Here is a 15702-nt window from a genome sequence, read left to right as displayed (position 1 = left end):
GGGTTCGGCGAGGGGCGTTCATGAGCCGCCCGGCGGCCCGCGGCCCCTGGAGCCTGCGCCGTGACTCACCCCCCGCCCCCGCTTGTGTCTCGCCCCCCCGGCAGGATGCCGGACCAGATCTCCGTCTCCGAGTTCATCGCCGAGACCACCGAGGACTACAACTCGCCCACCACGTCCAGCTTCACCACGCGGCTGCACAACTGCAGGAACACCGTCACGCTGCTGGAGGAGGTAGGTCGGGCGGGGACCCCGGCCCGCCGCCGCCGCCGCCTCGCGGACGCCTGTCCGCCCCCCGAGCCGGGGACGGGGGCGTGTTGGGCTGGAGGTGCCACACCCCCCGGAGCCCCCGGCTCGCGGCCGACGGCGGACGGGACGCGGGCATCCTCCTCCCCACCTGCCAGCTCTTTCGGGGCCCTGCAGTTTCAGAGGTCCGGAGACCGCAGGTGGGGAGGGACGGAGCGAGCTCTGGACACTGGGGCACGCCGAGGAGGAACTCCTTTGCCTGTCTCGCAGCCTGCCCGAGTGGCAGGTCTCCCGTCTGCGCTTCCACTTCGCGGTGACCCTCTCCTGACCCGCCAAGTAGGTGTCAGGCCACCGAGGGCGGAGAGGTGAAGTAGCAGCGCGGCCAAGGTCACCAGCAAGGGACTCGGAGATGGGGAGTGAACGCACTTCTCTGCCGGCTGGGCAGGCTTAGCTGCAGAGATAAGGGCCGGTGGAAAAAACCCAAAGAAAAAGAAGGAACTCGGGCTGAGACTGTCTCCACCCCAGCGCTCCTCCCTGCTAGTCCTGCGGGCCTGCGGTGGCGGGAGCCCAGGTGGAAGGAAATCTACGCATATTTGCCCTGTCTGGGTCCCCTCTCCCTGGCGGTTTTGGTAGGGCTAAGGGCTGCTGCGCCAGGTCTGCAGGGCACACACAGACTGAGAAGGGAGATCAGGGGCCCATGCAGCCTGCAGAGCTGACCGGATTGGGAGAGGTGAGACCTGAGGCTGCAGGAGTAGCTCTTCCTGACCGGCTCCTCCAAGAAAAGCACTGGGGGTGACCAGGGACAGAGTCCGCTGCAAAGCGATGGCCTTTAAATTTTTAAGTGAGTTTCGTGGTAAAGTGAGATGAGTGAGGAAGAGCCTGCAAGCCCAGGAGCTACAGAAGCTTCTGGAGTCTCAGTGAAAATGGGACGTTTGCTCTAGAACTCAGCACAGGCCGTAAGTGCCCTCAGGCATCACTCCTCTCTGGATGAGCCAAACCTATTCCTACTGAAAAGGCAGCCTCCGGTGGGTGTTAGGAAAGGTGATGTTTTTCCCCAGGGGGATTGTGTTTGAGGTTTGGGGAGCATGTTCTGATTTCAGACCACTTTGGTCAGCCCTCTGTAATATTGGGAAGCTTACGTTTCTGTAGGCAAACTTGTCTTGATACCGGTTTTGATAGTCGCCTGTGCTTTAATTAATATCTGCAGAACTGGTATTTGGAAGCATGAGAGCCCTAGATTTTAGAAGCGAGGCCTCCGTTAGCGCTGCCAGCCAGGTGCTGTGAATTAGTATAAACACTTCATTCCAGTTAGGGATGCTTTGTCGAGTTCTCTCTGGAGTCATTGTTAGGCGATCGAAATGAATTTTGAAGTGGATGGGGAAATACTACGTAGGTAGGTTTGTTTGAAACCAGAGGTAAATTGATTTTTTTTTTTAGTCTTTGGAAACTGTAAGTCTCTTGCACTAGCCTTACTGATCAGTAGTTAGTATCTGGGATTAGACAGAGTTGCCAGGCTCTTACTTAATTGTAATAAATTGGAACATGCAGATATAGGAGCATTTTGCATCTTTTATCTGTTGTTATTGCTTGCACCTCTAAAGGATGTGACATTGATTAGACCGTGAAGTTATATTCCTTCTAGATAACTTCTCTGATCTCTTCTAACGAGCTGTCATTAACTTTCTGCACATTCAGATAGTGTTACTGTATCCTCTTTGTGCAGCAGGTGATAAGGGTAGTTTCTGGTGTTCGTAGGATTATTTGTGTGTATTGCACTGCTGCTTTAGGATAGGGCTAAGGTCAAATTATATGCAGCTGCTTTTGATCTTAGTTTGAGGTAACTAAAGTTAAATGCAGATGCAACTGATAGATGTGTGTGTGTGTGTGATACTGCCTTGCAAGGTTAGGCAGAAAAATAGATCCAGCCATAATGAAAGTGTTGTCTACCTGTGAGCTTGAGAAAAAAATAGAGCCAGGCTAGGAATTCAAAAGTGTCATACTGGAATACATTGATGATACTTCTTTTCTCAAAACTTTAAATGTTTCTTCAGGGTGGCATAATTTTGTAATTCTTTTTCTCAACGTGAGTACAGTATTGGTTAACAATTCATTACCCCAGTCTACATCTTTTTAACTCTTAAGTCATATTTTGTGAGGTTGGGCTTTTGAGTAATTATCTTTTGCATACATATGAAGTAGTGTTTTAATTTTTTAATGATAGATGACCCCCACAGTTGAATTTTTTTTGCAAGCTTACATATATGGAGGGGGAACATTATTATTTTTTTTTTTTGCGGTACCGGGGATCAAACTCTCGACCTTGTGCTTGCCGGGCAGGCGGGGATACATTATTATAAATGTCTTAGGGGGATTACAGTTCAGTTTTTTAAAAATACGGGTTTTCTCTTTTAAGGGTACTGCCCCCAAAGTACAAGGAAAACTTAGGGGACATGCAACAAAATCTTATTGGGATATACTTCACAAGCAAGATATTTGGAAACTTTAAGTGTGTGGCTTGTGTTTTGTTTTGATTTGTTTTGTTTTTTGCTATTCTTAGGAATAGGACTTTCGGGTACTTTTTGGTGATGTAGAAACTCCAGAACAAGGATTAATGTGGGTAACTTGGAATTTTCTCTTTTAAAAAAATGTATTTTCCTAGTTCCAGTAATTAAGTACCTTTCTGTTTATGACCTTTTCTGCTCTTTGGATTACTAATTAACATATATAGAGCTTAACCAAAAAATAGATCTCCAAGCTTAGAAGCTCAAATTAACCCACCCTGTCTCTTTTGCTTTGCCTCCTTGGCAAGGAATATGTTGTGTTATGCAGATGCCGGTGCCTTTATTTTCATCTTTTTATGATGAGCATGGAAAGAAACAGAAATACAGGACAAGAGGCAAAGAGCTTGCCTCTGGGCTTCTTCACCTTTGAGGGTAAAGAGTCACACATGGCTGCGGCGTCAGTTTGGCTGGCACACATTGAGTGCCTGTCTTTAGGGGCAGGAATGGCTCTACTGGTATTCAGCCAAGGTTTCATCCTGGTGCCTGAGTGTTTTCCAAGCAGAAAGCCAGAGTTTTGCTTATTCAGCAACCAGACCACACTGATGTGTGGCATTTTACTCATGACCATTTGGAAGTTATGAGTAAGGGACTAGGAGAAGATAGGGTTTTTCCAAGAAGGGAGAGGGCTGACATTTAATTAGGACTACTGTGAGGGAGGCAGTAGGAGAGATTCTCTTTTAAAGACTTGAGTGGGTAATATTTAGTATCTTTTGTAAGAGAGAGTCCAGCATGGTCAGTGAAGGCTTGTGTGGTTATTTTATATTGGACCAGCTTTTTATTTTGGTGGTGATGGAGGATATATGTACTGCCTGTTTACCGAGCTGTTACCCTATACCAAACCTGTGTAGGCGCCTGGTGTACATGGTTACATGTGATCCTCATGTGAGCTCTATGAATGAGAAGAGAAACAATTATTATCTCAATTTTAGAAGAAAATTGAGGCCCAAAGAGATAATGTGACTTGTCTACAAGATTTGGCTAGTAAATAAATGGAGTTAGGAAGGCATAGAATACAGTAGGTTTTAAATGTCCATAGAGACATATTTTAGTGGCTTTGTAGAGATTATAGGGGGCTAACTTAGGGTATATTATGTACTATATTTAGTTGTCTCTGAAGGCACAGAAACATTTGACTGAAGAAATGAGTGTAGGTTTAGAATATAGATTTATTATCAAGGCCTTTGTCATAATAAGAGTGACAGTAGTGATTATTACTAATGTTCTTACCATGTAGAAGCTCTCTTTATGCTATTATTTAATGTTTATCCCCTGCTGTTATCATTGGCCCCATTTTACAGATGAAGCAACTGAGGATTATAGCAATTAAATATTTTCCCCATGGTCACACAGCCAGTAAGTTGTGGATTTGGGAATTAATCCCATTTCTGTAGAGTTCTTATGCATGCCTTTCAGACTTTATCTGTATGTATTTCCTTCATGTAAGTTTTAATTTCTATCCATGTGCTTTTTTGGGTATCATCATCTATGTCAATGACAAGTGGTCATCAGTCTTTGATAAAGGAGTTTGGGTTCTTAAGTGCTGTTTTGTGAAATCTCACACATAAGAATTCATGGCCAAGGCTTGATGTCTGATCTTGTTCATTACCTCCCAGGGTTCTAAAATGCAAGTGCATTTTGAAAGCTGGTATCCTTAATAAGAGGTGCAACTTAAGATAACAGCTGCTAAACTTAAGGAGTCCATTAATTATCCCCCAAAGAGTATGTATTCCTAAAAATAAAAAATCCTTCTCAGAAAAAGTTTAAATAAAATTGAGGTGGATCCCTTTGCTTAAGTACATAAAATGTGTTTGGGTCTGTCCCTGATACCTTGAGGATAGAACAACTAAGGGCAAACTTTTATGTGATACTGCTATCCTGTGTAGAATTCTAGACTCTAGGACCCAAGCCTCTGACCCAGTCTAGATAGTGGACTTGGGATGAGTTTTCTGTGGATGTAGATGGCAGAGGTCAGTGAGTGAAGAAAAGATTTGTGCACAGAATCAAAGGGAGAAGGAAACTCCTTATGTGCTAGACTTCATACTCTTTCTAAAGGAGAAACCTGTTAGTCAGATATTCTATGCTAATGGTGTTTGCTCTTTTACACAAGTCTTTGGTGTTTAAAAACATTTTCTGGATCTGTCATCTGATAAAAGACCATGCTGGTAGCATTGTTAGTATTATTTTAAATGTGAATAAATAAAGGATTGAATGTTAAATGACTTGTGCAGGGTCAAACAGTAGGAACTGGTAGACTCGGAACTGAATGCAAGACTCTGAATTGAAGTGGTTTTTTCTAACTTTGTTTTTGTTTTTGCTTCCTGGCTGCTGGATATTTTGTCTTGCGGGGCTCATGCAAGAGACAGGTATTATGTATTTTTTCATCTCTGCTTTATTTCTAGTGATGGAGGAAAAAATTGGGGATAGGGAAGGAAGGGTAAGACAGTTCTTCTAAGACCTCTCTTTAAATCTCTGCCTCATGTGGTCAAGAGCAGTGCTGCCAGCCATCTTCTTTTGGCTGGGCACAAGTGAAAAGGGTCCTGTGGTTTCCATCTCTATTCTGGCATACACAGTCTGGAACTGATGACCACCCTTTTGCCCACAAAATGCTACTCTCATTTGGAGTTGCAGCAGGGCCTACCACCTGTCTTCCAGCTGCTCGGTCATCCACACTCCTGCTTTTTGCCTTGTGCCTGTTAGTTGGGGAATCACTAAATATCTGAGTTGAAGAGACCTTGGAGAATATGTGGTGTGGTGCTAGCTAGCCAGGGAGCTTGATCTCCAGGAGCCCCTGAAAGGTGTCTAGTAAGCTGCTTGGTGTATTGCAGAAAAATTAATAGACTCCTGCAATGATGTTTGGCATAACTGTCATGCACATATGCTTGATTTTGGCTGTAACAGATCAGTGCATTGGTATAGTAGTGGTGTAGATAATCAGTGCACTGATTATATTCTGATCACATGCCTAGATTGCCAGCAATAGATGCCTAAATGTAGAGAAGCAAAACATACTCATGTTATTGATTTACTAGAAGAGCCTTTAAAGCTTGTATGCCTGTGAGAGAAAGCTCATAAGTGATGGTGACCCACACAGGTCTAGTTTAGTTCTATTGCTTTGAGATGTGAAGACTGAGGCCTCCGGATAAGAAGAAAATTAGGCAGGGATTTGAATTCAGAGCTGTTGACTCCCATCCTAGGGTTCTTGGTACTCTGCCCTCTGTCAGGGGCACAAAGAGCTGGGTATTTATGGGGTGGGGATGTCTTTCCCAATACCACTCCCTAGAACTTGCTTCCAGGAAGAACAAGAAGTAAACATGAGATGAGGGACCACATCCTTGCTAGCCCCCTGTAAGTCCTGGCTCATAAGACATGTTCTGTGAGGCCACAGTAGCCCTCCCTGATATTTGGCAGAGAGTCTTTCATCAGAACCCCGTTGTGTTGGGTGTTCAGATACTACCCAGCCTTTTGCTTTTATTGTAAGTGGATCCATACAGCCTCTGTGAGGTGGTTTCCAGTTATATAACCTAGTCATTTGGGGACTTCCTGGCCTTAGCCATTCCCACCTCTGTTATTTACACGTGGTTAAGTGATGGGGCTAGGGATCACTCCATGTCTAAGCCTCTGTTTGCTAATGATAAATAAATAGTGATGTTTTGAATATTAAAGAAGATAATGCATGAAAGGCATTCATCAAATGACTTCATATGCTGGTAAAATGTGTCCTTCTGAATGTCAAGATCTGATTAGTCAGCCCTACTCTCATGGCGTAGAGAGGAAGGAAGTGAGTGAGAGAAGCATTCCTTGGTGGGTAAATACTGGAGAAGGGTAATAGCTCTCTCACTGGAGTCTAATGGCAACATTTGTGTTGAAGAGGATAAAGTTCCCTTGCTTAGGTTAATTGCAGCCCTGCTAGATCTAGGGTATGTTAGTTAAGTTACTGAATTTTATTGTGTCTTACTTTTGTCATGGGAATTGTATCTACCCCTTAGTGAGTCAGTATATGTAAAGTGCTTGCATTAGTTCTTGGCATGGTAATCACTGTTTAAATGACTGCTCTTATTACCCTCATTATTGTTATTGCATTAGACCATAGAATTTGTGACTGAGAAGACAAGACTTGTTAGACTCAGTTTGGAAGGGTGGGTGATAAGGAAGTCAGATGACAGCCAACTGTGTGTACTTTAAGGACCCTGGTAGTGGAGACACAGATGGGACTAAGGGGAAGACCAGGCCACACACTTTGCCAGTTGTGGGTCACAGTCATAAGCTGCCAACCCAGTATAATAACTGTATACTCAGCCCTTGGTGTGGGTGTTTCTCTAAAATATTAAGGGAAACACTGACCATTGTTGCCCACTGTGACCCAAGCTAGCCCTATGGGCTCTTCTAGCGCAACCTTTACTGTCTATGCATTCTCCAGTTGCTGCTGGTTCTTTGCATTTACGTACACATTCTCCCTACCATGTCATCTTTTGGGAGGTCTTCAAAGCAGGCACTGCTGCCCCTTTTGATTTGGGCTGCGGTTTTAGGATAATGAGCTGGTTTCTCTGTTATATAATGAATGCAGCTATTTGATTTGGTCGTTTGTTGGGAGGTGCTGGAGGAAGCATTTATGCCTTGGCTCTGACTGGAACAGAACATGGCAGCTAGGTTGTGTGCCTTTCTGATTACAGCTTGAAATACTGAGACCACAAGGAATTCTATTTTGGTTTAGAGGCAGGAGTCTTAAAAAGATCTCTTGAATTTCTGTGTGTTCCAGGCTTTTTTCAGGGTTAGTAAAATGATTTTTAATTGTATCTGGGACAGGGGTTAGGTCAGACCTGGAAGCCTTTGACTTCACTTTGTTACAACAGAATGCATGAGTTCACAGTGGGCTTTATTCTGGACAGAGCACCATCTGAGGAGGTATGTGTCACGGTGCTGTTTGTGATTAGTTATGTAAGAACTGAATTTTAATGCTGAGACCATGGTACAATTTTCACCGAAGAACTAGGTATGTGTCCTTTTGATAAGATACTGCCCAGTTTAGTCACCCAAAAACTAAGAACACAAATTCAGAATCTTGTGTGTGTCAGGGAAGTAAACCCCAAAGATAATTGCATTTTGGTGCTGACTTGCAGAAAGAAAGAGTTGGCTAAGGCAATTGAGATGGTTCGTTTCCCTGCCAGATGTGCTTTGGGTGGAAGAAAATATAAGCTGTTTCCAGCTCAGTTATTAATACAGCTTTGATACCTTGTGTTTCTATAGTGCTATGCCCAAGGGCTAGAGTCAGAAAAGCCACACTGAATATGACACCCAGCACACAAAGGGCTATATGGTGATCATTATATAATGACATAAGCTTAATGGAGCTGGAAGAAGCTGTAGAGATCATCTAGCCCTTTTATGGATCAGGAAGCAGAGTCCTGGAAAACTTGAGTATGTTTGGCTTTGTGTTTGTAAGTCAAGGATTCCCATTCCCTACTCCTATTCCCAACACATAGCAAGTTAAAAAAAAATGGAGATTTACTGAGGAAACTCATGGAATATATTATGGAATATGGTGAAGTGAAGTAAGGCAATGACAGATGATGGCAGCCCTAGCCCTACATAACCCCCAGCTCCAATCATCATTTACTGTCCCACATCATTTAGTGTGGTCTCACATCATTACATGTCATCCTTTATCATTACTGGTTTGGAGACAGATATATGTGGGAGGGAGGTTTGGGTTGGCCCAGTGTGGGTCAGGTTGAACCTCTGATTCTGTCAGCTTTGAGCAGGACCATGGGATGACATGACTGGGTAAGTTAATTGGAGACGGCAGGAGCTCACATGGGGAGAACCAGGTGGTGATATGAACAGGGTAAATGCCTGGTACCTAATAGTACTTGTAAGATGTTTCTCTACCCTTCCCCTTGCAAGTTTCACCTTCTCTTGACCTCTTCTGCTCAGAATTTACTTGGGATCCTGGAAGGGCTGTGTTCAGAGCACTGTGCTGCCTAGTTTTAGCTTTGCAGATGCGGTCAAGAAAAACCAACATTTTGCACAGGGTGTGGGCACAGAATAAACACCATATTGCCATTAAATCTTCAGTGATGACATGGTGCTTGCTCTTCAAATAACCTTTCCATAGATGCCCAGGATGGATGGAAGACTAGGCAGGGCAGCTAGGCTGTCATAGGATTCACTTCTGGTTTGATTGGCCTCCCTTATTGTTAAATAACAGAGCCCAAGTAAACATCTGATGAGCGCTGATAACCTTCCTCCCACAGAGCAGCTTCTTTGCTGTCCATTTACACACTAAATAAAACTTGAGTATCTTTATTGTTTTGAAATATGGGGAGCTTCCTTTTATGTTTCATTAATCATCTCTTTTTTATGAAGTCTATTTCCTTTTCCTCATAATGTATATTTGCATTAGTAACATTTACGTAAAATTAGATACTCCTTATTTTCACCAAGTGCAAATCAAACAAGCATTCACTGCTGCTGTTTTAATAATAGTAGTATCTTTCATATCAAAGCAAGTGAATGCACTGGTTCCCAGTAAGTAAAATGGTGCCAAGCCAAGTAACGCCGTCACCATCCTAAGGCCTCTGTACTTTGTCTCTAAAAGTTTAAACAACTCAGAATCTATGAACACTGTGATTAAGCACCTACTCTGTGCTAGGCATTGTGTTGTGTGCTTAACACCCATCACCTAACTTAGTTTAATCCTTTCCCTGGGTTGGGTGCTGCATTGCATGTTACAGATACTGGATTAGGCATAGAAAGGACTCAGTCTAGTGTGTGCTCTTTCTTCTTCACATTAATTCTCAAGACAAAATGCTCTGCATGCGTGCATGAAAAGTAGAACAAGTGGAAACATGAGCTGTTAGGTTAGATATGGGGTTAGACTTGAGAAAGAACTTCCTGGCAGAGCAGCAAATACCAACTGAATGGCCATGGAAATGGTTTTTTTTTCCTTCTGATTTTAGGATAATTGTGTCAGTGATAGGCTAATGAATGTAGTGCTACAGTGATACCTTGTTATTCAACTGCTTTGAAGCTGAGTGAATTTGATTTGAAAATTTTGTCCTGATACTCATTCTTTTGGTCATTTGTGCAACCTGGACTTGGTGTCAGTTGCCTTGTGACTCACGTCCTGTCCAGTCATAACAATTTGATACTTGTTTTCAGTACTCTTTGTGCTTCCTGGGATCAATTAATGAGTACTAAGGTACCGCTATATTCTTGTGTTTATATGCATCTTCACTTTTAGCAGATGGTCAGTTACCTGGTGCCAAGGACACATTCCCCTTTTTAACTCATTTAGCACTCAGATATTTGATTGAAATTATGAAGATGGTCATGAGACAGCATTTGACTTATAATTCTTGAAGGCATACCTGGTAAAGACTTTCTAAATACTGCTAGGTCTGTCTTTCTGGATTTTGTCTGTATACCTACTGAGTGCGCACAGCATCTGGAAAAAAAAAAACAAAAAAAAACCTGTGCTCACTAAATTTCCAGATGATTGTGCCCTAATAAATCTGAATGCTGAGCTAAATCCTTTGTCTCTCTTTTTGATGTCTGGGACTTGTGGTCTTTCATTGGGTTTGTAATACCAGTAACAGTGGTAACAGTCACTTTCGGGGTCCCAGCTCTGTACAGAGTACCTTGTACATGTCGCTTCCAGTTCTTACATCAGCTAGAAGGACAAGATGGAGCCAGGAATACCACCTGGCTCCAGGGCCCACACTGTTGCCCCTGCCTGTTTGCCTTACCTTGTTTGTGATTTAGTAGCGAAGTGCAAGTACTATAAATGGAAGAGTTTGGTTAACATTTATTTTCTCAGTGAAAACATACACATACACAAGACATACATCTGCCAGTGGAAAAGAAAAGCATTTTTCCTTCCTGATTTATTTCCTTTTAGTTGTGTGGGAGGTATTTAAAGCTAGATAATTTACATCAGTTATTTGGGGCAGCCAGTTCACAGGTGGTATGAGAGGAATTAATGAGAGAATTAGTATTTTCAAAAGGAGTTGACCTGTATGGCTTTTCTTTGTGGTTGTTAAATAGCGAAACATATGATTTTATTGAGAATTAGTACCCTGGGTTTACTCTTTAACATTTTTCCTAGTAGTATTCTATTATATTGTCTCGTTTTCATCAGCAAAGTACTTAGTTAGGCAACAAAGCCACCATTTCCTCATTTGATAGCTGAGGAAAATTATGGTTTAAAAAGTTGAAATGGGGCTGGGGATTTAGCTCAGCGGCAAAGCGCCTGCCTGGCAAGCGCAACGTCGTGAGTTCGGTTCCTGGTACCGGAGAAAAACCAAAAAAAAAAAAAAAAAAAAGTTGAAATGATTTGTCAAAGAAAACTTGACTGAGAAAGCATGGTGAGGTTCAGTCAGTTCTGCCTTCTGGTCTCCTGCCCCCACCCCAGAGTGAGCCATCTGAAGAGACACATCTTTGTGGTAGGTGGTATTTTGCCAAATAATTTGTAACTGAAGCAATACCTTTATAGTTAAGAAATACATGTTTTATTATTGGATAATTTTGTAATCTTTCGTGTTATTAGCTTTCTTTCCTTTCTACTCCCCATATCTTCGTAGTCCTTCAGTCGTCCAAGTAGATTTTCCTTTGGACATTTGCTTTTCTAGTTTTTTAACTTAAATTTTTATACATATGCAAAGGCAGAGAGACTACACTGAGTTGCTATGTAACTCTATTTCAGCTTCAACATTTAATCTGCTTTTTGCCAGTCTTATCTTATTTTCACCTCCACTCTTCTCTCCTTCCTAATTTATGTATTTTTCTAGTATTGGGGATTGAATCCAGAGCCTGGAGAGCTACATCCTCATCCTCCTGAGTAACTGGAATTATAGGCATGTGCCACAGAACCTAGCTCCTCCCTGATTTTTTGACGCAATCTCAGATAATACTTATTTTCATCCATCAAGTTTCTAGTATGTATCTCTAACAGATAAGGACTTAAAAAAATAAGCCCCTATCATAATACTGTTACCACATCAGAAAAAATATTTTCCACAATATCATTAAGTAGTCCCCTACTATTTGTATTTTCCTAGTTGTCTCTGCTCATATCAGAATCCAAATGAATGTCCCATGTTGAAATTAGTGGGTGTCTGCTTTAAATTTCTTTAAAGTATGGGTTTATTCTCAGTGCAGTTTTATTTGCTGAATAAACTGGTTGCCCTGTAGCAGTGATGGTGAACTTTTTAGAGCGTTTGATGATATGGCCTGCTGTGGCCCATGTGCGATAGGTGCATGACCACTGTCCTATAGAGTTGACCATAGTGTTGATTGCATCCTTGTGTTATCATATAACTTGTGCTACAGTCTATGCTTGATCATAGTTTCTGTCTTTTGAGTCAGGGTCTCAGTATATAGTTCACATTGGCCTTGAACTCACTGTGTGTGTGTGTGTGTGTGTTCTTTGTGGAAATGTGGAAAATTATAAAACATTTAAGTATCATCCATGGGTAGTCACTGCAATCACTTCAAATACTTCTTCAGATACTCTATATTCTGCTTATTTTTATTTAACACATCACAGACATTTCCATATGTTTAAAAGTCTTCAGTTGCATTTAAAAAGGCATGGCACGGTATCACTATTTCCCTCTTTCCCTTAAGTTACCCAGTGGAGGAGTTTTAAACAGTTGCTTAGCAACTGCCCCAAAGTGCAACTTTTACTCACATTGGAGTAGTGAATATTTGAATAGTCATGTAGTTTTCTACACTAGAACAGATTCCTAGAGAAAGAAATATTAAATTAAAAGATCAGATATCCACATGAATTTCTGATACAGTTGTTGCATTGCCGGATTGATCCGCCAGAAAGCTGTCTGTGCTGCATTACAGTCTTGGTCCCAGGCAGTCTGTGGAAGTGCTTTTCTCCATGTAGGAACAGCTTTGAGTGAGACTTTGATTTTCCTATAGTTTCTCTAAAGGAAAAAAAAATTGAATTCTGAATATGCGGTTGGCCTGGTATGTGCTTGTATTTTGCAGGTTATTAGCACGTGGGTAATGAAGGGAGAAAGGAGCGGGTTTGTGTGTTTTCACACTGCTTAGCAGTTAGAGAACTGAAAGCCACTGTCATTTCAGCGTCATGGGGAAGTGGACAGCTTTGCTTTATCAACTCCCAGGCCCTTCGGTGGTGACTTCTTTCTCTGCCCCTTACAGCCTCACTCCTGAAATTTCGGCTTATCATGGACATAAGTTTGTCAAGACCTCTGCCTCATGGACTCAGAAGTAAAATAGCATTTACCTTGTAAAGGCGGAAATGTGGAGATGTATGACAGACCAGACACGCCCAGCTTCTATCTTGGGTGTCTCATGGCTTCAGGTGGCTCCTCCTTTCTTATTTGCTGCCTAAACATCTTCACTTTTTCCTAATACCACAAAACATTTCTGCAGCTAAAAGACTACTTTGGATTAGCCCATTTTCCGTTACAATAAAGAAATTCCTGAGGTGGAGTATCTCTAAAAAGAAAAGATGTTTATGTAGTTCACAGTTCTAAATGTCGCGGCTTCACTCTCAGCTTGGCTCTAGGGAGGACACCACGGTAGCTGGCATCACAATAGTGGCAGTGTGTTCCAGAGGGAGAGATCACACTGCCAGTCTGAAAGCCCGAGTGAGTAGCGAAAACTCACTCAGGGTCCCAGTTTAGGAAGGAAAAGTGTAAGAAGGAGCCAAAAATGACTAACATCTTTCCTGAGGATTGGAGCATCTTTTTTTTTTTTTTTTTTTTTTTTTTTAAAGCCAAGTTGTATTTCAGATTTTCTCCTTGAGCTGGCTCTTAGCTAGGGAGCCCCATGTACTTTGTCATATGGATTTGTCATATTTGGGGTATGTAACAACCACTGTTGTTTTTCTAGAGTGGTGCTTTCTTGGTTCCACAAGTTTCAGGGAAATGCTCTTAAGTCTTAGATTGCCTTGAATGTATTGGGCCTCTGTTTCCCTATGAGTTCTAGGCTGCATCTTTCTGCAGCATCTTTCCTGGTGGAGCTTCAGTTAGAGTACACTTACCTAAGTCAAAGTCCACTCTTCATAGGATGTGCTGGGTTCTTTACAGGTGGTATTGTTATAGTTGGACCTGTAAGGTCCCCCAAAGACTTGTGCATTGAAGTCTTGGTTTCCAGCTTGTGGCACTGTTGGGAGGTATTGGAAATCTTGCAAGTTAGAGCCTACTTGGAAGAAGTAGATCATTGGGAGCATGCTCTTAAAGGGTGCACTGGGACCCTGGGTCCAGCTGCTGTCTCTTTGCTTCCTGGTTGCAATGAGCTGAGCAGCTTTGCTGTACCACACATTGTCTGCCATGATGTTCTGTCTCACCACAGACCCCAAGTGGCAGCCAGGCAACTATGAACTGAAACCTTAGAAACCATGAGCCCAAATAAATCTTTCCTCCTTTAAGTTGATTTTCTCAGGTATTTTGTCACAGCAATGGGAAGCTAACAAAGATATCTTGTACAACCTCAGAACATCTGGAAAGCAAAGAGTATGCAATTTATTTTGCAGATGAGAAAACAGCATAGAGAGTAGCAGTGACTTGATCAAGGTGTGCAGCTGGAGTTTGTGTCTCCAGGCCTCTGGGCTTTCTTTGGTTAGTATCACTTTGGCCTATTGGGTACCCTTCTTCATCCTGCTCAGCCCTTGAGGAATCCTTGCATCGCTTTAGGTTCCCAAGACATTTTCTTCACCACCTCTCTCTCTCTGAATGCCCTGGCTCAAGACCTATACCCTCCTTTTAGTTAACTCTTTTGGAGAAAATCTCACTGATTCATCCCCAGATGTTAATGCCCAGTAAGACATTACAGCAGAACGTGTCTCCCACTTCTACTGGTGCATGATGTCTTAACCCAACAGAATGGTGAATTTCAGGGAGTGAGGGGAGGAATGTAAGAGGTAGTTTTAGGTGTTAGGTTTAGTGATCCCCTCACAGTTTATAGGGTAACTGGCCATCTTTTCCTGTTTTTTGGTACATTCCTTGTTTAATGACTGAGTCCTGTTCCTGAGACTAGGCAGTTACATGAATTGGTAAGTGATAAATTGTATATAGTAAGTACATTACAATATTCAGAACAAAAAAGTGGTCAGAGGAAATCAGTGACTTTGCTTTTATTTGCATAACCCTTAGAATACTGTGATATATAACAGGACATAAAACTATAGTACTTATAAGGTAGAGTATAATCTGCAAAAATTACTGTATAAACATGATGCACTGTGCAAAAAAAGACATTGAGGCTCTGTAAATAAGATGTTCAGAACTACACCAAAATAAAGATGGGTTGTAACTCTGAGAAGTGGGTCATAATTTTGAACGGTGCACGCTGGTCTCGAGCCCAGACAGTCATTAAACAGGTTGATGGTTAAATGAGGAATAACTGTACTATGAACTCTTAGAGAATAATGCCAAGTACCTGCTGCCCTTTTACTTTTTATTTTGTATTAATTAAGTACATAATTTTACTGTTGCCTTTCATCTTGATAGTGTTTTCTTAAAGTTCCTAAAGTCAGCCACTGTGATTGAAGTTTGGTCACCTATCATGAACCTTGTGTCTAACTCTGTACTAGGCAGTTAAGTTAAAGACCCTACATTATTTAACCTTTGCATCAGTCTCCTTGGGAGAATTTCCTTTTTCGCATTTACAAGCTGAGAGAACAGACTGGGAGGGGTGCCAAGCTTTTTATATGTACTGATGTGCTTCCACATCTGATGGGGTGGATATAACCAAAGTAAGTTGAAAATACCCTGTCCAAAATGCTTTTAGTATATCTAATCTACCAAATGTCATAGCTTAGCAACATAGTACACTATGCATACTCCTTGTTCACCCTCCTGACTGACTGGAAGCTCTACTCTGCCATTTCCCAGCAGCACAAGAGAGTAGCTATCACATG

General features: G+C 42.2%; 1 protein-coding gene across 1 annotated transcript in view; it reads left to right on the top strand.

The window, feature by feature from the left end:
• Positions 1–104: 104 nt before the first annotated feature.
• The window catches only part of Asap1 (ArfGAP with SH3 domain, ankyrin repeat and PH domain 1), a gene marked incomplete at its 5' end in the record, with an annotated part of 270321 nt that continues 254723 nt past the window's right edge, over positions 105–15702 (top strand). The window contains 1 exon segment of the mRNA XM_013521324.1: positions 105–231. Coding sequence (XP_013376778.1) covers positions 106–231 — 126 coding nt within the window.

This window comes from Chinchilla lanigera, unplaced genomic scaffold (genome assembly GCF_000276665.1).
Source record: "Chinchilla lanigera isolate Chin_1 unplaced genomic scaffold, ChiLan1.0 scaffold00060, whole genome shotgun sequence".
Classification (NCBI taxonomy): Eukaryota; Metazoa; Chordata; class Mammalia; order Rodentia; family Chinchillidae; genus Chinchilla; species Chinchilla lanigera.
This window is presented reverse-complemented; position numbering and strand designations above follow the sequence as displayed.